Below are 24390 nucleotides of genomic sequence, written 5' to 3'. Positions count from 1 at the left end.
TTATGATTTATTATCTCAAGATAATCGTGGTAAAGTAATTTTAATTTTATACAAAAGTTAGCTTTAATTATCTTATTATGAACCTTTTTTTGGTACAAGTTTTAAATCTACTTTACGTCATATGCGCCACTGGTTCCGAAAATATTTCCTAAAATCTATATATAAAGACAAATATTACTAGATTAATTTGAATGTGCAACACCGATGCCATCACAATTCTGAAAAAAAAAAAAACTGAAACAACAAAATGTAATAGAGAACTGAAAATAATATATTACAATACTGCACTAACCTTGTATTTCTACACAAAAACAAAGCGAATAGTGAGTGAAAAAAACACTTTCAATTTCACAGTAGAAGCAAACTAATTACTACTTCCTTTTAAAGGCGAACGTAAATATGATCTAAAGCTTAGACGTTGAAAGTCGGAACTTTCAGGTAAATCTCTAATCCCAGCCAATGCTGTACCAATTTATTGGCCAATGCAAAGCCTTTGCGGCTAATTTCGAACTCTACCTGCTCTATTGTTTTTAGTGCTGCTGAAATTTCAACTTTATCTCTGTATTGATAGAGTTCAATTATTTCCAGTTAGGGATATATTGGTATTATTGAACATTTACTAATATTTTGACCCGTAAGTCCCAGTTATTAAGGGCTACTGTAGACGTGCACTTGCAGTAAGGCAATGGGGTCGTTACGCAAACGACGCGATGTTCTACCCTCATTACCTGCGCCACGGATTTCGAATTGCTACGAGAGACCTCTTTCAAGGGGGATGGTTTGGAACAAGCAACGTTATGCAATGAATATGAATATAAATATTTATTACGTTTGTTAGAATGCTTTAACTGACACAGTATATGTGTATATGCGTTTTAAAGTCAGATTTTTCTAGCTGCTGAATAATTTCACTTTTGAAACATTAAGTACATATTAATAGTTTGTAAATAGATTATCTATTATTACCTGCTGGGAGTTTTCAAGAAATCAAACTATGCATTTTATTTTAATTTTCATTTATAAGAAAACTTACATAGAACATAAGATAAATAATAAAGATGATACAAAATATATTCTTTCACATTATACGCTTTTCCAGTATTCTTGCACCATTCTCATTGTAAGGACACGCTGTACCGCATGTCACGCTATTTTAGTTCAACACTATTACCTATACTACTACCTGCAGAACGACGAACTTTATCTATCTATGTCTAATCTAAATACAAACAGATGTTAGTTTATCTCACTAAAGTGGTATTAAAGTTTTAGTTTTATTGCAAAATGAAATCTATTGATATATGGTCGTACAATCGATTAAATTCATCTTATATATACTAAACGAGACGCGGGATTATTAAGTGCAGAAATTAGGTCATTGATTTCACAAAATATATAGTAATTTCCATAGAATGCAAAAAAAAAAATTGCAGTAATTGAGATTATTATAATTGCATATCCAAGGGGATCCATCATTCAGCCGTTTCTGTGCATATAAAAAAAGCTATATATAAAATATGCAAAGTTCCAAACGACATTTATCAAATGAATACCAAAATACACATTTTAGAGGAAGAAGAATTTCATAGAGAAGCCTAAAGTAGCAGTGTTTTTACGAAAAACTATTAAGGTCGTGTCTTGCCCGTCAGTCCCGGCGTGTGATCACTTAAGAAGCTATTTTAAAAATAGGAAACCAGTTTACAAACGTAGTACCCTAATTACTTATATTTTCTTCTACATTTTTGTAGAGCATGGCGAGATAGCGCAGTGGTTCTCTTTGACTCTGGACAATGTGGGTTCGATTTCGTCGGGCATTTCTGTTCTTTAACACGCTTTTTTCTGCGTTCATGCTTTTTTAATGCAAAATTTTTACAATTATTACTTTGCTTATCATTGTGTTTGTGGTTTTCTTGTACAGTTCTTGTTATTTTCACTTCTAAACAATATAAATTTTATAATTTCGAAATGAAACTATAATTTATTCATTATTATTTAAAAGCAATTCCTTGCTGGTCTAGACGGAAGCTCACTCTGAAAGTTTTAAGTCGTCTATTTAATACTTCTTGATGTTCTTTTCAATTTGTGCTTAAATGGCTTACTTTACTCTATATTCGTGACTTTGTCTATTTTTATATTTTGTCTGATCTCTTTAATAACACAATGTTGTACAAAGATAATATAATATTGTCCCTTTCACGTTCATCACGTTTGTTATAATGTAACTGTAACGCGAAGATCGTGAGTTCGATCTCCACTAGAGGGAATGAATTATTATTTCTTAATATTTTCATTGAAGAAAGTCTTGAGAAATTTAGCGGGAAGTGAGAAACAGAGTGTTTTAACACTAGGTTCTCTCTCCCTACCCTGCTGTGTATGGGATACAGCGTGAAGCTGATCTGATCTGATCTATGTGCTTGTGTTTGATTTCGTCATGACATAGTGACACAGCAGTTGACTGTAAACAAGACAAAGCGCGGTGTTCAACTCACATGTCTCAAAAACTCATCGGTAATTGATCTCGGAGTATCTATGTCTCCTCTGCCTACTCTACTATATGCGAGACACCGTGAAGCATTGACCAGTAATTAAAGCCCGCATGCATTTGCTATCGGTAATCTAATTCCATCAGATTATAGCCTTTGTGACATCACTTACAAGCATATTACGTCACTTCTGTAGTATTATGAGCTTATAGGCTTGATCATCTGATAATTGAACCTGGGAACCTAGTGGAAAGACCTCGTTCCTCACGCACCACCCAATTTTCATTGTATTACGTATACTATGCATTTTCCATGTTATGAACTACTTATTTTTATATCTTATTTTAACTGTAACAATACGAATATTAACTTTAAAATAATGGAATATATCTTGGTCGTATTATAAAGATTTAGATGTGGTCAAAGTCAAATGAAAAGGATTTGATGAATAAAAATAAAAAAAAATAAAAAAAAGACTTTAGCTTTATTGGGTTGCCATCTTAGTATTTATAAGTTAGATTTCGAATTATTGGGTTTGTTTATATCAATAAGGAATGAAATATGAGTACCTTAGAGAGAGAGAGAGAATACCTTAAACATTAAATGAAACGGCACCACCGTTTTTTAATTTGTTTTGTCATCGTGTACAAAGCAAATTAAAAAAAACGTAACGATGCAAATAAATTCTATAGCAACAAACTTTTTAAAGACTTTTAAAGTCAGCTGAGAAATAAACTGAGACGCAATTTATGCTCTAATTCCCAAAACTTATGTTACTTCCATCCAATTGAATGACATTGCGGAGTACTCTAAAGTTCAAAACTAAACAGAGAAATATAATTCTTATGTCTGAAGTAAAATAAAGCTTATATTGCTACACAAATTTTCTATTTGGTGTGCATTAGGCCGACTGTTAGGTGGAAATCAGGGCGGGATCAAATATTTATGTGGCGAATCGTCTGCGGAAGCTAATTTTGTAACTTTACCGCGACAAGAACAATTGAAAATCGATATTGACTAGTTCCCGCTGCTACGTTATTTAGCAAATGATGCCAGGCTTGGAGCTATACATGCCTTATGTACTCGTATGTCACTTTGTTTGCTTAATTAGTGACTGACTTCTGACTCAATGACTGACTTTTGAAGATTGTGGGTTTGTGGATCATCGTTTTTTTTTTTAAAAATAACTACAACCTGACATTGGCGAAATGAATTATGCTCAACTGGCACGCTCGAAACGCCATATATCAAGAATTCAATTCAATTCTAAAAAATAACTATCGTTTCGTTAGGTTGAACTTAAATAAGAGACAAATTCATATCATAAAGAGCAAAGAAAATATTAAGAAATAATAATTCTTTCCTTCTACGATAATACAACGCTGTCTCTGCCTACCCTACTATATGAGTATGATAAAAAAGCGTACAATTTTAATATATTGCTGTATGTGTATAAAGAGATGCGATTTCTATCCCCTGTTTGATAGAAAAATTTTATTTGTCACGATATTTTTGTATTTACGCAGTACTAGGTCGGACATATCTAGCTTAGTCTTCTTTTTTCACTGGACACTTCGAAATAAAACTAATAATCTATACTAATATAATAAAGCGGAAGAGTTTGTTTGTTTGTTTGTTTATTTGTTTGAACGCTAAGATCTCTGGATCTACTGGTCCGATTTACTATGTTTTTGTTTTGTATGAAAGCTGCATTCTTCAGAAGTGCTATAGGCTATATAATATTACATTACACATATGTACTAATAAATTAAAATACTTTCTAATTTGACATGCAATTTATTCTGCCATGTTAATAACAACCGTCGTTGCTAAGCACCGGTTTGCAAAGTTTCTTGGTTGTTTTAAGAAAACGTCACCCAAAATGAACTTATATTTTGATATTCATCCTTATAAAAATAAATATATTATATAATATTTAATAAATATTCTTATAGTTCAAGCAGGCGTAGCCGCGTCCGGGTCCACTAGTATTTGTATACTTATTACACCTAAGTATTTATTTGTTATATTTTTAAATATATTTGTGTAAAATATAATTTGTAGACAAGGAGAACTTAGATAGATAAAAGAAATAAAGCATTTAAAAAGTAACAAAAATGTGAATAAAAATAACATTATATTTTACGCGGGCATAGAGGTAGTATGCGTAGGAGCTTATCACTTTTAGTGAATTTAATGATTGAACACTCCGTACTCCAGATTCTACCTAGTTTGACTACATTTGACTTTCTAGTTTTGTCTAATTATCCCTATGCAGAATTTATAGTCTGATCGGTTTTATCATTCATTGGTTTGTCAACCACTCGTAACTAACGTAAATCTGTGCTACACACGTGTTTAGCTTTCATTATTGGGTTTTAGTAAATACCTCGGCTTAAATCAGGTACCTAGGATTAATTATGGACTAATAATATTAACAATTGTTTGTATGTTTGTTACATACTGATGATATTGGGACTTGAGGCAGTCGTGGTGCAGTGGGATAGCTTCCGACTGTAAACGCGATGGTTGTATATTCGATTCCTAGTCAGGGGGATATTTTATTACTTCTCATTCATTTTCCCGCAATGGTCGATAAAGCGCGATATAGTTGTTAAGTTCTATCTTATATTTCGTTCAATATTCTTACTTATTTTGCATAGTGCTAATTTTATAGACTAATTTAGATAATTAAGGAAACAAAAAGTAGCAAAAATCTATATCGTGAAAAACACTCATAATAAAAAATATATATTTTGAATGAATATTGAATCTAGAACCGTTGCGTTAACAAATTAAAGCTTTCTAACTATTTCACGATATATCAATTATATTGAATAAAATAAATTATTCATACAATTCTATTATAATACGAAGTTTAAATTAAATAAGTATAAAATAACTACCAATTGAATATACCTGTATTTGTACGTCGCTTCGAGCAAACCGCATTCGCGGCGGAAATGCTGTCGCGGCTTCATTGTATACTACAGCTATTTGTATATCTTTAATGAATTTATAATTTGTACCGAACTGTTTCTGTATTTCAATGTGTTATTAAAGTAAAAATTCTTTATTTCTTGCTAAAAGTACAGAGAAAATGGAATATTTATTTAAATTTATATTATTATTCTTCGCTCTGGTATAGAGGCAAAAAGGGCACCAAGCACGCAATACCTTCAGAATTCTGTTCCTCTGCCTACCTTAACTAATCATTTCTTAAACGTAGAAGATTTACTTGGTTAAGTATGTAAAGAAAGAAAAGCTCGGTCAGTGTAATCATTAAACAGGTAATATCTCGAATTCAGGTGGAAAGTGGAGATCAGAGTGCCTTGACACTAGTTATAATGATATAAATACATTTATTTAGCCTTCTAATATATCATTAAAAACAAAACGTACAGTAGACAAGTATTAAGTAAAATAAATCTTAGGTAATCCTCGTCTGTTTGCTGCAGACATTCAGGGGAAGAGTTCAATTCGTCTTGGGACTTAAGTGTTATAAAACATCACCGCTACTTCGAGAGATAGTTTTATTTCAATCCACTTTACGATTTGTTTGCGAATGTTGACTTTTTTTCTTTTTTGTATCGATATATTTATTTAACGTGATTTAAAAACAATAAACCAAGTTTTTTTAAACATAAAAATCTAATAAATATAATTATAGCAGTACAGCGTCTGATTGTAAACGTGATGATCGATCTTCACTCGGTGAACTATTAATAAAAGACTTTATTCTATCACTTTTCTACTTTTTATATATTATTCCTGCAGTAAACACAAAGCCAGTGGTGGCATAGAAGTGCTAGCGTGCGCCTGTAAGCTGGATAATTAGTGGGTTAAATTCGCACCCGAAGAAATTAAATATTTAAAATTTTCATTTCCGTGCTCTGGTAACGACACAAAAAGCGGCGTTCAGTTCCGTTATCCAAAAAGCAATGCCTTAAGAATTTGGTAGAAATCTGCTTAATGGGGAACGGAAGTGTTTTAATGGAAACGAAATGTCTTAACGCTAAGTTCGCAAGTTCCTCCTGGGTACCTTGCTATGTGTGGGTTCAGGGTATACCTCAAAAAACATACATAATATAACGAACCTTACTAATATATAATTTTCTTGTTACAGTCCAAATTGAACTGCGAATCTTTAGATGATGAACTGGCGTTCGAAGTGCGATGGGCTATCGCCGGCGACAGCATCGTGCTACAACTGGTTGCTAAGCTTGGTGAGTCACTTTGAAAATATGATAAGTACAACATTTTATAAGGAATTATCCGAGAAAAATACAAGATATTATTGTCAATAAATAAATAATTTTCTATCATAAGGGGGCGAAGTTCTCTGCAGGTTGCTACTATAAAATAAAATACTTTTGATTTTTACTATATATAAACGCAATATATAGACGCTGAATAGCTATTAACTGTTAATTCGATGCCATAATTAATGTGGTCGAGATTACATCGAGGATGGCGAACATTTGCTCTTAATGACAACAATCTATAGAGAAATTGACAATATACTACGCGTGCATACGTTTTGTAATATACATGAGTGGATCATTACATCTCTTGACTTATAGCTTACAACTCTAAAATTGCAAAGAAAAGGTGTTTAACATTCTTTCGTGATATAAGGTTTCCTGGTAGAAACATGTAGATTTTGATATTTAGTACATTTGATTGGGGGCCAGATAAATAATATTTTCGATTACACTACCAATATTTACTTCTATCGGGATTCGAACTATGTATTAACCAACCCGAACCCATATCAAAATGTAAGCCAAATCCAACAATTACTTTTATCTTAATTTATTCTCAAATAAATTGCCATTGTAATAAAAAAAACATTAATATCTAATTTTAAATGTTACTTAGACTTCTGCCATTTCATCAGACAATAATTCATAACGAAATAGTTTCCCAAGTATACATGAGATGTATTTTTTGTTACTGGCAACATTGAATATGTCTTTATAACGGTCGATTCTTTCAGCCTCTTGGCACGAAGTATATGGTAGTCCCGACCATCTCTAATTTAATACTATGGCAACTATCCAGAAATATGAGGGGAATAACCTTTTGTTACGTTCAGTGACGTGATGTGACCTATTTTTGCGCCAAAGTACCCGTACATATATATATAGACCAATATAGTTAAGTATTTTTGGTCTTTTAGCCCAAATTGCAATGGAATGATGGAATTTTCCAATTCAAACTAGAAGTTCCTGAGATTAACGCGTTCAACCAAAGAAAGTCTTCAAGTTTATAATATTAGTACCCATAGAAGATGTAATATTAAAATTTCTTTTCCTACAGATGAAGGTGAATACATGTCTTTCGGTATCTCTGGTAGCTTCGAACGTTCCCAAATGGTGGAAGGCGACGTCGCGGTCGCGGGCTACAATATGACGACTATGAAGGGATTCGCACAAGATTATTATTTGGACGCTAAGAGTCAGTGCGCTGGGAAACATGGCTCATGCCCCGATGACAAAATTGTTGTAAGTACATATTAAATTTGAGGCCAGTCATGGCGCAGAGGCAGAAGTAACTATAAACGCATCTCGTTGCGGGTTCTATCTACCCGAGGCAATTAAATATTTAATTAAATTTAATGTTCATTTCTTCGCTCTGGTGTCGAGGTAAATAAAGCTTGGCAGTAAGTTCCGCCTAGATCAATTTTAGCTAACGCAAAACGAAAAAATATTAATAATTATTATATTACACAATAATATAAGCTAATTTTATACTATGTTAGTTAATAAAATTGAAAGAAGAAGCCAGTGGCTAAAAGGTTATAACCAAATAAGGTTATGATTCTCGAATAAACACAAGGTAGTTCAGTTTTTAAGTTTGTATAAACTTGAAACAAAGTAAAACTTATTTTGCATTTCATTTTAATTAATAGGCGTGTTGTGGTTCCCCACTCAACACGTAGATTTGTACCTCGACCTCAACATGTATATGTTTTTATATAATCAATATTTATGGTCTTCAACACTAGTAATTCCTAAGACAAGCACCTTCAATAGAATAACACTGTCAGTTTCATAACATCTATATAGATTTGAGTAAATTCGTATCAACAAAACAAAAGTAAATAAATAGAAACACTTTTAAACAATATGAACCAGTTCACACGACGTATGTATAGTAGAGTCTCATAATTAGTAAGCATTGATAAGTTCGAGAAGCTCTAGCAATACGTCGTTAAGCTAACCATATTGCGCCGTGGCTCGTGACCTATCGGACGAGGCCGTTCCTAATCTAATACAAAATGATAGATTAATCCTATCCAAGAGCAGATTGTTATCAGGGGCAGGACGCGTTACGTTAAACCCTAATGTAGGCCCCGGGCATCGATAATTTCCAATCTTACCCATATCAAACGCGATGTGAACTCTTTAACGGTTGCTCCAACGCAAAAATCGTTTCTATATTTTATTTATAAAGAACTATAATGCTGTGAAAAGATCTTATATTTCCGATAATAGCTAATTGGTAGGATTCGGTGATGTATAGTTTTCATGTTTACAAATTGCCCATAAACAGAATTAACAAGGAAATAAAAATATACATATATAGAGGCTGTGGTCGCGCAAGCAGCGTCTGACTGTAAACGCAACGATTGTGGATTCTTTTTCCACTCGAGGCACGAGGATGAGAAAATTTTATGGAAAGATAGGAACGGAGAGTTTCAACAATAACTTACCTTTTTCGAACTCTCTCCCTATGCGGAAAAAGCCTGAAGCTGTTTTTTAATTAAACATATATTAACTGAGAGCAAGCCCTAGAATATTTGAGTCTAGAATTGAAGTAATTTGGCTGAACAGACGTTATATTGCGCTCAGAATGTGAGATTCAAGTTTTGGAGGCACAATTGCCAAATTGCGTTCCTGTGTGAATTCTTTCGAGGATGGTAGAGTCATTTTTATATTCTGGAATATGAGTTTTATAATTTCGTAAGCACGGGAAATAATGTTATTTCAAGCATTCAAATTAAACAATATTTTTAGTTAACAACATAATTTATTCATTTTCCTTGCTCTGGTATAGCGCGGCGTTAAGATCCGCTACTTAACATGCGGAAATACAAATAACTAGAAATGGAGTATCTTAACACTAGGTTTCCTCTGCTTACCCTGCTATATGCTGGATGACAGCGTGAAAAACCAAATAATAATAATAATTAAGACTTTATTTATTATCTATTATATGAAAGGCTACCTCTCGCTCTACCCAAACCTCACTCCACAAATTAGATGCTTAAAATCAAGTTAAGCTATTTTGGTTGAATTCTAGCTGGAAATTCCGTAGTTGTTTGTTTCAGAGTACAGAACATTCGTATTACTCGTTACGTAATGCACAAATACATTTGTTGAAATACTTCTTACAGGCAGAGAGTGTGGAAATGAGCACGAAATGAATATTTTATTGTTTTTTCCAATTACTTCATACTTTTTCTATACATCTATATAAAATTTAACCAACATATGGTTAAATTTTCAATAGTTAAAAATACTTTTTGTGAAAAATTCATTTATAACTCACAGTATCTTGCGATTTTAAGCACAGCTTTTGCTCTCAACAGGATTTTCATTTCCTAGTTCTGAAAAATATGCCTATAATAAATGTATTACAATGTTACAGAAAAACACCAACTCAATTCGTCTGTTAAACGCCGCACGCGTCAACGGATACTCCATAGTGACGTACCAGCGGCCCCTGAAGGCTTCTGACATTTTGGACAAGCCTATATACACCAATATCAGTCAGCCCATCATTTGGGCAGTGGGGCCGTTGAATTCGGAGCTAGAAGTATCTTATCATCATCATTTTCTTAAGGTATGTATTATTTTATTAAGGTAGAGTTGTGGCATAGACGTGCGACGGTTCTGGGTTCGATTGCTACTTGGGGGAATGAAATAAATTACGGTGGGGGAATGACATAATAGCTCATACAATGAACTTTCTTTTTATATCCGACATCTGTAAGAAAAGGAGGTTATTAATTCGACTGAATTTTTTTATGTTTGTTACCTTAGAACCGATACCGATCGATCGATTTGACGATTCTTTTATTATTTATCTGCACGGCAAATGGACAAATAACTCAATATATCGCCAACCAATTACGATGATTTTTTTTGGAAAGGATACCCTTCAGGAGTACTTTGATGAAAGTTCCGTTAGGTTCTGATAATGGGATCCGGTTGAAATTGAAGAAGTCGTTTTTTTTTGTTAAATTGATAATTATTAAAGTTGTATAGTAAACAAGAGTACCCGCTAGCTATATAGCAATTTAGTTCTGTACATTTTTTAGAGCAGATTTGCATTGAAATTTGAATCCAATACCTCAAAAAACCAGCTAAAGAAGTCAACAGAATGTACCAACCAGGTCTCGCTATAAAATTGACTGTCCGTTAAACTCTATCACATAATTTTAGAGCTCACCTCAACTTTTTCCTTAATACGTAATATAAATTTTAAATTTTATTAATATCGTAATGGCCGTCTAAACTTTGTAAACTTTGCACTACTTATTATTCGTTTTTAAAGTAACTTCTAACGCTACCAAGCTGAAGTGCACCTGATGTCGAAATTGTTTTTGTTCAAGCCAATAAATAGCTTTGTTAATTTTAGCACAAGAATAGATTTTTCATTTTCAAACTTTTGTTATATATAAGTTATTGAATAATTAGCCGTCGTGACGCGAAAGGACAGCATCTGACTGTAAGCGCGATGGTTCTACGTTTGACTCCTTTTCAGGGAATGACGTTTCAGGCGGAAAGTGAAGAATGGAGTGTACTAGGTTCTCCTTTCTCTGTCTATTAGCGTATATTACTTCCATAGTTATTTTTATAAAATATACAAACTCCATCAATCAGGACCAGTAAAATATATTTTTTCTGGTTTGTTTACCTTTTATTCCACGGCTCTCTGAATAGGGGATACTTATTTATTAAAACTATTTTTTATTTTATTCATGGCGTTTTCGACGAATATGAATCTAGTGAGATTAAATAACAACATAACATAAATAACAAAATCCTTAACTTTATACGTTCCCATAATAAAGAGTACTCTCCACTCTCTTCTTGTTTCAGAGACATAACTTTAAAGTTAGTGTTTTTTATGTAATAATTTATTTTTATTAAAGGGCGATAGATTCTTTGACTTCGGAAGGCCTCCATTCTGGAACTGTCCCATACCTGAAGACGATATGAAACCCGCTAAAGATGAATCTCATACTATTGAAAAGGATAAAGAAAATGTAAGCTATATATTTTTATTTAGAAAATTATATTTTTTCTTTGAGGCCAGTCATGGCGCAGACACAGGCGTGTAAGCACGTCGAGTCGTGTTCGATACCCACTTGATGAAATGAAATATTTAATATTTTCATTCTCACGCTCCAGAATTCGGCGGAAAGTGAGGAACAGAAGTGTCTTAATGAAAACGTAGTGAGTTAACACTCCGTACTGCCTAACTATAAGTTCAAGAAAACCTTGTATGGAGTTATCATATTTCTATGGAATTTGGAATTAATTTGTTAGAAAGTTAGATATAAAAATTATTCTTAAAAATATTTCAAATTTAATATATTTATTTGTCAGTCAAACGATTCAGATTACTCGCTTAATTATAGCGCTTCGCTTCGCTTAGGAAATCGTCATTTTCCTAAGTTAAATTTAAAGATTTTAATAATCACAGTAATATGTATTTGTTTAGTCACAGATAATAGAATTCAAGCCAGTGCCGCATCCCCGCCCGGTGACCTCAGCGTGGGACATCCCCGGCATACAGTGCTATGAGCCTCCAGATGGCGTCTTTTACGCGCAGATGGGACCTACTGGAGGGAAACATGGATATTCTGCTATTACTGGTAAGTTTATAACTTTTATATATTATTATTTTTAATAAGCTATTTTTTGGCGTGTTTGGCTGTTCTTTTACGTATTACTTCTCTTGATAAATTCGTAAAAGAAAAATACGACGTTATGAAAAAAGAAGTGGAATCCCTAAGAAGAGAGAAGCGGCAGCAGATTAACTATATTGAAAACTTAGAAAAGAAAATAAATGATCTCAATTAAAGTCACGTACATTCTCCATTGAAATTCGAAATGTTCTCTATGGCGCAAAAGAAACAACTACTGATCTACATAAACTAATTTCCAGTGTAGGCAAGATAACCAACGCATCTATAAATCAGTCCGATACTAGGGACGTCTATAGAACTGCTGGAAAGTAAGCAAAACAGCGCCCCATTGTTGTCGCTAAGTATTTGCTACGGTCCAAAAGAAAATTACTCTCCTCAGGAATATCTGGGAAGAAAATAAGGCAAAAAAACAAATGCTAAAAAATGTATATTGAATCACTAATTCCCCTTCCCGGTATTCCCGGAAAACGACAGCCAGTATACATCGACGAACATCCACCTATATTTACCAAAAAGTTGTTCCACTCGGCGAGAGCGCTCGTAAAAGAGTGTAATTATAAATTCCGCTGGGTAGTAAATGGTAACATATACTCGTATATGCATAAAAATGAAGAAAACAAGCAGTTTCATATAATCACTGAAACGACACAACTGAATATAAAATCTCAATAATATATTCTTATTCAAATGAAACAAATTATAACATTTTATTTAAAAATCTTAACCTTAAATCATCATAAATTTTAAAAACATGCGGTTCTAAAAATAATAAGTAATACGAGTATAATACCCATTTATAAACACATAAATACAGCAAAATGCAGTTTAGCTTTCAGAGCCTTACACAATGTTTAATTCATCGACTGTTGAACTATAAATAAAATAGTATTTGAAATATTACAGCACTCTGAAGCGTAATGAAGACTATAATGAAGTTTTAGGATAACGAAACAATATATTTTCTTAGTGAAATATAAATACTAACATTTTTTAAAAAATTTAATTACTTATGTGTAATAATTTTATAGGAGACCATCGTGGCGCAGCGTTTGACTTTACACTCGACGATTGTGGGTTCGATTTCCACTCGTAGTATTGAAATATTATTTTCATTTAGGTACTCATTCTATTAAGAAATTCAAGTTGGGCGTTAAATGATGCCACTCAACGCACCATTAGCTCCCATCGGCTTACCCTAAAAAAATTAATAGTATTTTAAAGAGAGCTTAAAATCTCAAGTATAATAAGAATTCTGAATTTTACTGTTTTTTAGGAAATGTATAGTGATCATTCTATACACTTATTTTTCTCGTTTATGTATTAGGGTCCTTACATATGAAATTTCTCCTCTTTCTTTGGGGATTCTGCTACATCCCTTTATACCGTTCTAGATATTTTCCTTATTCTGTTTATGAAAAAAACCTTAAAATAACATATTTAACAAAAATATTTTTTTAATACTAGGTCACGTAGGTTGGGGTATATCTTGGTACATCAACGGCCTTTTAATTCCCGAAATAACAGTAGTGAGAGGAAAGAAATATACATTTGTAGTGGAAGGAGGTAGCAACCCTGACATACCAGCAAGATATCATCCCTTCTACATCACTGATGATCCTGTAGGTGGATATTACCATAAAACTGATGAAGAGAAACAGGTAAAGAATATAAAATTCTAATTCTAATCTAACAATACGTATGTAGTTCTAAAGTCTCAAGGAAGACACTACTTTGAGAATGCTCTCTCTGATAAAAACACAAAGCGCGGCGAAGAGTCATTACATTAGTCATTACATTAGGTTCCCTTGGCCTACCTTGATATTTGCAGAATACAGCGTGGAGCGAAATAAAATAAACAAAATAAAAAATAGCTTAATTAGAACACTTAAACGAAATAACATGGCTTAATATTTAACATAGAATTTTTATATATCAATTGATTGATTTTATAATATTAATAAACCCTTGACAATAATTACAGAACGCAAAAATCTTCGCCGGTGTCCGTCGTTTACGAAATGGTGAATTATTACCAACAGGCGTTGGTAGACTTTGTAACTGGACTCCAGATAACGAAGGTCCAGAAGCGGACGAGTATCCAAGTTTTGGAGCTTATCAGAGATCTTTAACTTTAGTTTGTGAAGAAGGCAACCCAGGTGTGGTCAGCTGGATACCTGACAAGAACACTCCTGATACTGTTTATTATCAGGTAATTTATATGCTTTTATCAGATCTTCGATTCCTATTAAAATTTTACCTTTTCTCTGATATTACTGTATTTTTTTGATATATGTACATATACTTACTTTACTTTTCATTTCATCTAAAATAAAATATCTTATATCTTGTTTATACAAAAATTAAAAAAAAATGGATTAATGGTTTAAGTCTTCTTGGATTATCATTAAATTAAAAAAAAATAACAGCTATGCGTAATATTACTTTTTAAAATATTTTCATTCGATATAATCTACTTTAATTTTCTTTGCACTATTGTTATTCTTGTGTAATATAATTGGTCATGTACATAAATTATACTGATACTCATTTTGTATATAATTTTCAACTTCTGTTTTCTGTTTCAGCCTTTCAAGTCTTCTCGCATGAGGTTTATTCTATATCTCACACATTTCATCTATGATAGTATTTTGTATATATATTGTTATTATTTTTGAACGAAATTATAATTTTATATTATTTTTACAGTGCTTTACTCATCGTTATCTTGGATGGAAGATAAATGTAATAGACGACTGTGACGCAACAGAGCCTGCGGAGAGCAGAGTCGTTGAGACTTATGCTCTTCCATCAGATCTGTTAAGCGAAGAGTCGATTCAGGTACAGAGTCGTGTAAAACCTGAAATGAAATTTTTAGATCAACGCAAAAAAATTGAGAAAATAATCAATACGAAACAAAATTATAACGATTTCAGCACTAATAGGGGAGAGGGCTTCCCGTCATACGAGTATGAATTGCCGATATCCAAAGTACAAATGAAGGAAGTTATAGAAGCAGTGGAAAGCTTGGAAGATCAAATGAAAGATGAAATGATGAAGAATTCCACATATTTACCAAAGTTACAACAATACCAAGTGCACGAGGACGTCAAGGAGTTTGTACCAGAACAACCTATACATGAAGGAGATGAATATATATTTGATACGGGAAAATTACCCGAGAGCTTTTTGTTGCCACCAAATCAGAAGCCGCAAACTTTGCAAAATGTATTACGACCGAATTCTCCTAAACCTTTGGGAAATACCAGACCTTCGTTCCGTAGGCCTGTGCCCCCAGAAATAAAAATACGCAGACCTTATCCCGGTCACAAAGGAAACAATCCATATCCTTTACCGATACCAAACCCGTACTTGCCACATCCTCACGGGATGTCGAAGAAACCAAACAAGTATCATAATAACCGTCCTCCACCTAATATGAATAGACCGCAGCAAAATAATGTAACACCTATGAAAGCGATCATGCATCAACCTAAACCTATTTATAATCAAGGGCCTCCAAAACACGTTCAAAAAGTAGCTTCCACACCAGTGCAGCCTATAATTGTGGGTAAACCTGGTCATAATATCGTGTTACCATCACAAAGTCAAACATTAAGCTTAGGTCATACTGATATAATCGCTAATCAAGTCGTAAAAAGTCAAATAACATTGCCTGGAACAAATGATGCGATTGCACAACAAAGCATACCTCAGATATTCTTTAGTAAACCAGGTCAAATAATACTTGGAAAACCTATGGACCATCCTTTACCTTTAGACCAACAGTTGCCACAAAATAAACCACAATCGCATCCAGTAAGAACACCGTCTACTCTGATACCTGATATAATCTATCATTCATCAACATCACGACCAAAAATTAATGAAAATATACACATAAATATTCAAAGTGAACTCAAATCATCTGATTTTATGGGACAATCAACTGACTCTTCAACGTTTTCACCTGCAATTAACACTGGCTTCAAACCTGATTCCATTGTTATCGAAAGTGGTTTCAAGCCAATAATACGTGAGCCTTTAATGGCTGAAGAAGACAAAATAGCAGAATATGATGGTAATAGTGCAAATAGACGTGAGGATACAGACATAGAAGAAGAATATGAGGAGGGACCACAATATATTAATGGAATCAATCACGCATATCCGAGTGATAAGATAACGGAAACTTTTGAGCCAATGTTTATTCCATCTCCTCCAGATCATTTGTTGTCAAGTAACGATAGGACCAAAGAAATCTTTCCAAGCAATCATGCTAAAGAGGACAGACCACATCCGGTATACGTGAAAACTGAAAACGAACTAAATGCTTTATTTGGAAAGAAGAATATGGAAAGAGAAGCGCCTTCTGATATGGTAATGGAATCAGATAAAGTTAGTCCACAATACTTACCTCCCGTTACAAAGCTATCAAAAGAACATTTACAAAAATTGTCATCTGATCAAACGTTTACAACTTACGATGGTAAAACTATATCCGCTGCAACTTTGACCAGTGTGCCGGAAGTGAAATCAACAAAAATATTTTCTTCAAAATTACCAGCACATACTGAACTACTTCTAAAAACACCTCAATTTGGTCCATTCAAAGGTGAAATTCCTCCAGTAGTAGCGGAACATGTACAAATAGATATGCCAAATCCTTCAGATAAAAGAACCACACATTTAAAATTAGTAAATTCTTTACATAAGCTCGAACCTCCTATAATAGATGACTTAACAGCAGAAGGTAGTGAGAAGAAAGAAACAAAAGAAGAAGAAAATCCAGAAGATGATACAGAAGAAGAAGAAGAATATGAAGAAGATGGCTTAGAAGATGAAGACAGCAAACGTCGTAAAAGAGATACAAAAGCTGCTCTTTTTGAAGCCAATAAAGATAATGATGGAACTACAGAAATAAATAGAAAAGAAAACGATTCAATAAATCACGTTGATTTCGAACAAGTAGCTTCAGCTTCTAAAATAAGTTCTTCACTTACATATTTTGTTATATTAAACGTATTAAAAAGATTCTTTTAAGGTTTTCTAATTAGATATTTATTAAATTATTTATTGGTTTAAATTATTGCCTTGCAATTGAATGCATTTGGACGATTATTAGTTTTAAGACCATTGCTCGGGTCAAAGCTGCGTTTTAAAGATGAACTCCTTGACATTAACTCACTGTTACCACTTCACGCGTCAAGCAATTCAATACTCTGTTAGTTTTTAAGGTTTTGTAAATATATTTACTTTAATAATAAAATAGAATAACAGATTTAATATCCTTTTATTTACATCATTTACCAGAAATTACATGTAGCTAATTGACACATAGAATGGAATGTCGAGGCTCAAATCCAACTTCCGACAATATTTGTATTATTTATACTTTAATTCCCTAAGCTTAGCCTAAAGAGCGATAATGATATCTACCATACAACCCATTGCTTAAGCGAAAAGTTATATAACAGACTTTTTTGTTTATCTTTTGTGTTTTTTTTAAATTTATGGCATTTACGGCATTTAGTTTCGCCACTCAACACCCAATATCTCAAAAATTGGGAGGAAAGTGGAGAAAGAAGAGTTTAAAATGACACGCTCATTCTAGACTTAAAAAATAAGTAAAATAAAAATTACTTAATACTAAGCAAAGTATGAACACTCGATATCTTCTTAGTTAGGCGGGTGAAGTTAGCGACTACTTTTTCATGCTGGAATTGAGAGTCAACAAGCCGCAGTACCGACTCCCGACGACGACCACTGGAAACAATATTATTTTGAATAAAAGAAAATTTTTGTTATGGGTTCGATTCCTACTCGGAGAAACGAATTGTTTAATATTTTCATGTCCTCTCAAAAGGTAAAATGGCAAAGCGTGGCGTTGTGTTCCGCCACTCAACACGCAATGCAATTGGACCGAATCTGTATTCTATTAAATGCGGGATACAGCGTGAAGCGAAATAATGAATGAATATAATATTCTCCGATAACTCACTGTCGGTCTTTCAACAGTCGTGCGGCGGCGGCGAGCGTCAGCTGTCGCTTATCGCTTATCTCTACATCGCTTCCTCGACGGACGAGCTCCTCTATTATATCCGTGTTAGCTCCTTGGCACACTGTGTATAATAAATATTATTAATATTTCAGATGAAAAAGATTAAAAAATTGGTGAAAAAATTAGACTTTTAATAAGAATCTTTCGCGTCTTTTGTTGTATTGTCATTTATATACTCGTTTAAACATTTAATGGATAGAGAGAACTAGTCTAGAAGGAAGTACGTCTCTACCCGCGATAATTGTCTTTTGATCTCCTGGAAAATTAGTTATAATAAAATTATTTGATGCTAGTCGTGGCGCAATAAGCGTGCGACTGTAAATGCGAGAGGTTGTGTATTCCATTCGACTCGATGAAATTAAATATTTAATATTTTAATTTATTCTATGATAATCAGCCAATTGCGGTGTTGAACTCCGCCATTCAACACAAAATTTCTCTAGAATTCTCCGGCCTCTTATTATGTACATATTGTTTTATATTTTTTTACCTGCTCTAAATAAAGGTGTCCATCCATTACTGTCTCTCACGCCGACGTCACCGCCTTTGTCCAGTACAAACTTAACAAGTTCCAACTTGCAGGAATCCACCGCGTAGTGCTCCACACGGAGCATATTTAGATCACAGGCCTGTTATTTGTAAACATAATATGTTAGAGATATTGCGAGTAATATCATAAAGGTTTTAATTATATAATTTATAATTATTAATAATCATTTCTTTTTATGTAAATCTCGGGTAAATTTAAGATCTTACATCGGAATTTACTTAGAAGAACATATTATTTTCCAATCAGCCTTTACCACTTTCCTCCTGCCTCGGCAAATGCCAAGAACGAATTTAAAAAATATTAAAATAAGATATTATTAGCAATTATCGATCTACGTGCGGTATCGATACCCATCACTACCATCCCCACTCATATCTACAAGTGCTCAGTCGCGTACAAGTTGTTTTGCGGGTCGGTCGTCGTTTGAGAGTGGTTGGCGCCGATAGTGTGAGTTGAGAGAGAGTTCCAATCCGACCGCGGTACCGCCAGGACGTCTCAATGTCCGCTTGGCATCGCTTTCGCAATCACCAAAACCAAAAAACCCAAAAACCAAAAACCAATCCACGCACGCGCGCACTATCGACCTACGCCACCCTGCAACACCAAGAAGACGAAGAGGACCGATCGGCGTCGTTTTGTTCGGCGAGCGGCGATCTCCGTTGTTTTGTGTAGTGCAGTGTAGTGTGTTAGTGTCCATAGGATTTCACCTGGATTCCATACCCACGTGAGTACTTTTACACAGTGTTAGCTTAAGCTAGGTACTCACCCCGGCCCCACCAGGCCGAGACATTAGGTCAAAGTAGGCACACACCCCTCGCCTCGGCGGGGGGTCAAGTTTAGTCAAAATGGTTCGGATAGACTCGGATAGTCTACTTAAGTTCGCCGCAGACCATATCCCGTCATGTTTCTTTTTGGAAATAACCGCATTCGTGGAACGCGAAAAACGCCAGCAAAAGCAGGTGGCCAATCCCGACGAGACCAACGCCGAATCGGACGAGGACGAGGCTCTGGACATCGTTCTAGAGTCCGAGTCCGAAGCTGAGGAGGCGGCGGCCCCGCCGGCCGAATCCTCACAGGAGGAGGAGGATCAGGACGGTTTCGAGACCGTCATATCTAAGGCCGCCAAACGCAAGGCAAAACGATCCCCCGATAATTCAGGCAAACGCGCCGCGAGCGCGCTAGATTCCCCCGCTTCCCCGCGGTCCTCACCCCCGCGCAAAAGTAGGGCACGCGCGCAGGTAGCAGAAAAAGGTGCGCAGGTAGACAAAAACGGCTCCGACGCCGAAATGACTGACAAGACAGACAATGCAATTGCTAACAATAATAACAGCAACAATAATAACTCAATCCCCGCGTCCAACTCTGGCGACGGTTCGGTACCGCTACCGGCCGGCGCTCGTAGGGATAGGTTACCTCCCCCGATCATAGTTCAGGAAAAGAAAGCGTGGGACAATTTACAACTTTGGATGTTGTCCGCTAAAGTGCAGTTCAATTCTGCCAGATCCACAGCGCAGGGAGTTAGGATTCAGGTGTTAACACCTAAAGACCACAGGGTCCTTACGACCCACCTTAGGAATTCAAACATAGGGTTCCATTCCTACGCTCTGGAGGACGAGCGTCAATTACGTGTAGTCCTCAAGGGTATCCCAGTCGAGTTAGAGACCCAATCCGTTTTTCGGGACTTAATGTCCCAAAAGCTTCCCGTTAGGGCAGTCCACCGTATGTACAATCAGTACACTAAAAAAAGCTACGACATGGTCCTAGCTGTCCTAGACCGCAGCCCTGAGGGCAAACAAATCTTCAATATTAAATCCATCTGCTCACTCACGGGCATTACTATAGATAAGCCATGGTCTCGTGGCATTCCCGGGCAGTGTCACCGCTGCCAGCTCTATGGGCATTCCGCCAAAAACTGTCACGCAAAACCCAGGTGCGTGAAGTGCTTAGAAAGTCACGCTACTGCTGACTGTCCGCGCAAGGTCCCAGACCCGGCCGTACCTCCCAGCTGTGTCTTGTGTGAGACCCAAGGGCACCCCGCAAATTACCGCGGATGCCCTAGGGCCCCACGCAGGTCCGGCGGAAAGGGCGGCAGGACGCATAAGGCTTCGATGCCTTCCCGTCCAGCGCAAAACCCGTCCGGCCCTCAGCCACTACTCCAACCAGCCCCTCTTCCTTCCACCAATGCGTGGAAAAAACCTCTACCAGAGACCCAAGCCGCCAAGGCCTCCAATCCCAAACCCAAGCCCTCCAGGGCCACTTCCTCTGCCCGCCAGCCCCGTGGGGAGGTAACAGAACAGGATAGTATCGAAGACGCGATCGACATTGCGACCAGCTTTTTAGATATACTAGATAAAGACGAATTATTGGCCTTCGCGAAAGGCTTAGTAGACTCAAACGGCGATCCTAAAAGTCGACTTCAAGTAATTAAGCTCAACAGAAAGCTTATAGCCAAATTACTACTTGTCAATGCTCAAACTTCCAATGGCGGTCAATAATAATTTTAGAATCAACCCGCCCGATTTAAGACTCGCGAGAGTCAAGCCGCGTTCTCTCAACATAGGTTATTTTAACGCTAACGGTCTCAGTACGCAAATGGGGCTAGTCCGCGATTTTGTTACAAACCGACAACTCGACTTATTTCTAGTTCAGGAAACGTTCCTTAGAAATTGCAATAGGGATCCCAAGATAGCCAATTACCGCACTATTCGTAACGACAGAGACGGCGCCAAAGGCGGCACCGTCATATTTTACAGAAAGACGCTTCACGTCATACCGCTCGATCCGCCGCCGACGCTCACTAACATCGAAGTTTCGGTCTGTAAGGTTCACATGACTGGACATCCACCCACTATTATAGCTTCCGCCTATCTCTCTCCATCAAAGAGTTTACTTAGAAGCGACCTACAGACACTACTAGACATGGGGGACTCGGTTATCATAGCCGGGGACCTTAACTGTAAAAGTACCAGGTGGAATTGCAACTCCACAAATAGAGGAGGAATCGAACTCGAAAATATCTATGACCTGACCACCTCTCGCTTTGAGATAATAGCCCCCCTCACTCCCACTAGATTTGGGCCCCGGGGCCGACCTTCAATTCTCGACATAGCCATCCTGCAGGGCGTCTCTCTCAGGCTGCGCTCTATCGAGGTAATACCAGAGTTAGACTCAGACCATAGACCTGTAATAGTTAAATTAGGACCCGATTGTCCTCCAGTTCTTCCTAAAACCACCATCACCGACTGGTCTAAGTTCGCGGAGCGCCTAGGCAATCCCGACACGGAACCGACAGATGACATACCTGACAGATTCGACTCGGTGGAAGTAGTCGAGGCGGAAATTAACCAACTTACTGACAGACTGGGTAGCACTCTCGACGAGTGTTCTAGGGAAATTCCAAGTAATCCAGAAGGACATTTTAAGATCCCGCGAGATCTCAGAAAGCTCATGAGACGTAAAAACATCGCCAATAGGGCGCACGATTCATTTCCGTCGCCGGCTAACCGCGCTAAACTCTGGAGGCTCCAAAGACAGGTTCGAGCCCGGTTCGAGGACCTCAGAGACGAATCTTGGGATCATAGGTTATCAGAGCTTACGCCATCGCACGTAGCGTTCTGGCAATTAACCAAATCATTCAAAAACGACACCGTAGTCGAATTACCGCCGTTAATCCGTCCGGACGGAACACTAGCCTCAGACGATCTCGAAAAGGCCGAATGCCTAGCGGATAACTTAGAAAGTCAATGCTCCCCCTCGGAACAACCGTGTGATCCAATTCACGTCGCCGCGGTGGACACACAGGTCGAAACGTGGGCACCGTTGCCACCAGCGGGCGAACCTATAAGACCGACCTCTGTCGAAGAGGTACAAGACATTATAAAGCGCCTTAAGCCAAAGAAAGCCCCAGGATCCGATCGCATCTCGAATAAGATCCTTAAAATTCTTCCCATTCACATTCTAACGCTTCTCGTTGCCATTTTTAACACGCTCTTAAAAGAGTGCTCATTCCCAGACCAATGGAAAGAGGCAATAGTCATAGGTACAAGCCTAAGAAACCTCGCACATCCCCGTCCAGTTATCGCCCCATAAGCCTTCTCAGTTCAATGGGCAAAATATACGAACGTATCCTCCTCACTCGTCTCCAAGCCGCAGTCGTGGCCAATGACATAATCCCCCCCGAACAATTCGGCTTTAGAGCCAAACACTCCAGCATACACCAGGTACACCGCCTCACGGAATTCCTGTTATCCCGAGCCAAATTAATGCCATCAGCGGCAATCTTCTTAGACATTGCAAAAGCGTTTGATAAAGTCTGGCACAATGGCTTGATTTACAAGTTACAAAAGACTAACGTACCTGACAGACTCGTGCACATCATTCGAGACTACTTATCAAACCGCTCATTTAGATACAGGGTAGAAGGCACCCTTTCCTCCAGTAGGCCAGTTAGAGCTGGAGTCCCTCAGGGCTCCATACTATCCCCGCTTCTGTACAATCTGTACACTCACGACATCCCCAAAACCCCAGGCACAAACCTAGCCCTTTTCGCAGACGACACCGCCGTCTATACGTCCGGCCGTGTATCAGTCTGCATAGCTAAAAGACTCCAAAAGTCCATGGACCGCATAGGTCAGTGGCTATTTCAATGGCGCATAGAGGTCAATCCCGATAAAAGTAACATCATTTACTTCCCCCTCCGTAGGACAGACTACCTGCCACATGTCCGCCTTTTAGGCAAAATAATTCCCGAGGCCAAACAGGCCAAATACTTAGGTGTCATTCTCGACAGTCAACTGTCCTTTAAAGCCCACATTACTTATGTTCGCCGCAAAGCGGCCTATGTCCTAAGTTGTTTGTATCCACTCATTTGTGCTAAAAGCAAACTCTCTCTTAGAAATAAAATCCGACTCTATAAAGCATGCGTCAGACCCATTTTCGCCTACGCCTGTGTTGTGTTCGCACAGACAGACCTTAGCCGTTTACAAGTAATTCAAAACCGTTTCTTGCGTAATACTACCGGTGCCCCGTGGTACATGCGTAATACCGATCTCCATAGAGACGTCAAATTAGATTCAGTAAAAGAGCACTGTCGCAAGCTCTCTAGTAGTTATTTCACTAAAGCCGAATCGCATCCGAATCCGCTGGTGGTAAACTCGTGTAATTACGCCAAACGACGCCCGTGGGATCGCCGTCGACCCCGGGATATCTTAACCGATGATGCTGACCCCATCACTAAAGCGAACGACCCCAAATTTGTAGGTAGGGCCACACACAATCGCACACATACACGCTACGCACACCGTCCCCGCCGGTGGAGACGAGGTCCCAGCTTTACTGTGGCCCAATCGCGCCT

The 24390-nt window shown here is 36.9% G+C and overlaps 3 protein-coding genes across 3 annotated transcripts in view; 2 read left to right on the top strand and 1 right to left on the bottom strand.

Annotated features, from left to right (window-relative positions):
* The window catches only part of LOC146528515 (protein Skeletor, isoforms D/E-like), a 69700-nt gene extending 51988 nt beyond the window's left edge, over positions 1–17712 (top strand). The window contains exons 7-14 of the mRNA XM_085203142.1: positions 6610–6709; positions 7806–7990; positions 10140–10334; positions 11650–11763; positions 12222–12375; positions 13894–14087; positions 14411–14638; positions 15136–17712. Of these exons, the coding sequence (XP_085059268.1) occupies positions 6610–6709; positions 7806–7990; positions 10140–10334; positions 11650–11763; positions 12222–12375; positions 13894–14087; positions 14411–14638; positions 15136–17469 (3504 nt within the window). The 3' untranslated portion in view covers positions 17470–17712. The remainder of the gene's footprint in view (positions 1–6609; positions 6710–7805; positions 7991–10139; positions 10335–11649; positions 11764–12221; positions 12376–13893; positions 14088–14410; positions 14639–15135) is intronic.
* The window catches only part of LOC146528512 (syntaxin-1A-like), a 126334-nt gene that overhangs the window by 78688 nt on the left and 23256 nt on the right, over positions 1–24390 (top strand). The gene's annotated exons all lie outside the window — the stretch shown is intronic.
* Positions 17957–19827, bottom strand: LOC146528514 (uncharacterized). The gene is made up of 4 exons (XM_085202834.1): positions 19804–19827; positions 18978–19116; positions 18428–18548; positions 17957–18192 (listed from the first exon to the last, which is right to left on the bottom strand). The coding sequence occupies exons 1-4, from the start codon at positions 19825–19827 to the stop codon at positions 18066–18068; spliced, it is 411 nt and encodes a 136-aa protein (XP_085058960.1). The 3' UTR covers positions 17957–18065.

This window comes from Heliconius melpomene, chromosome 19, assembly GCF_056956725.1.
Source record: "Heliconius melpomene rosina isolate 202511_hmr_F chromosome 19, ASM5695672v1, whole genome shotgun sequence".
In the NCBI taxonomy this organism is placed as follows: domain Eukaryota; kingdom Metazoa; phylum Arthropoda; class Insecta; order Lepidoptera; family Nymphalidae; genus Heliconius; species Heliconius melpomene.
Note: the sequence above shows the minus strand (reverse complement) of the source record. Positions and strands in the feature narration are given on the sequence as shown.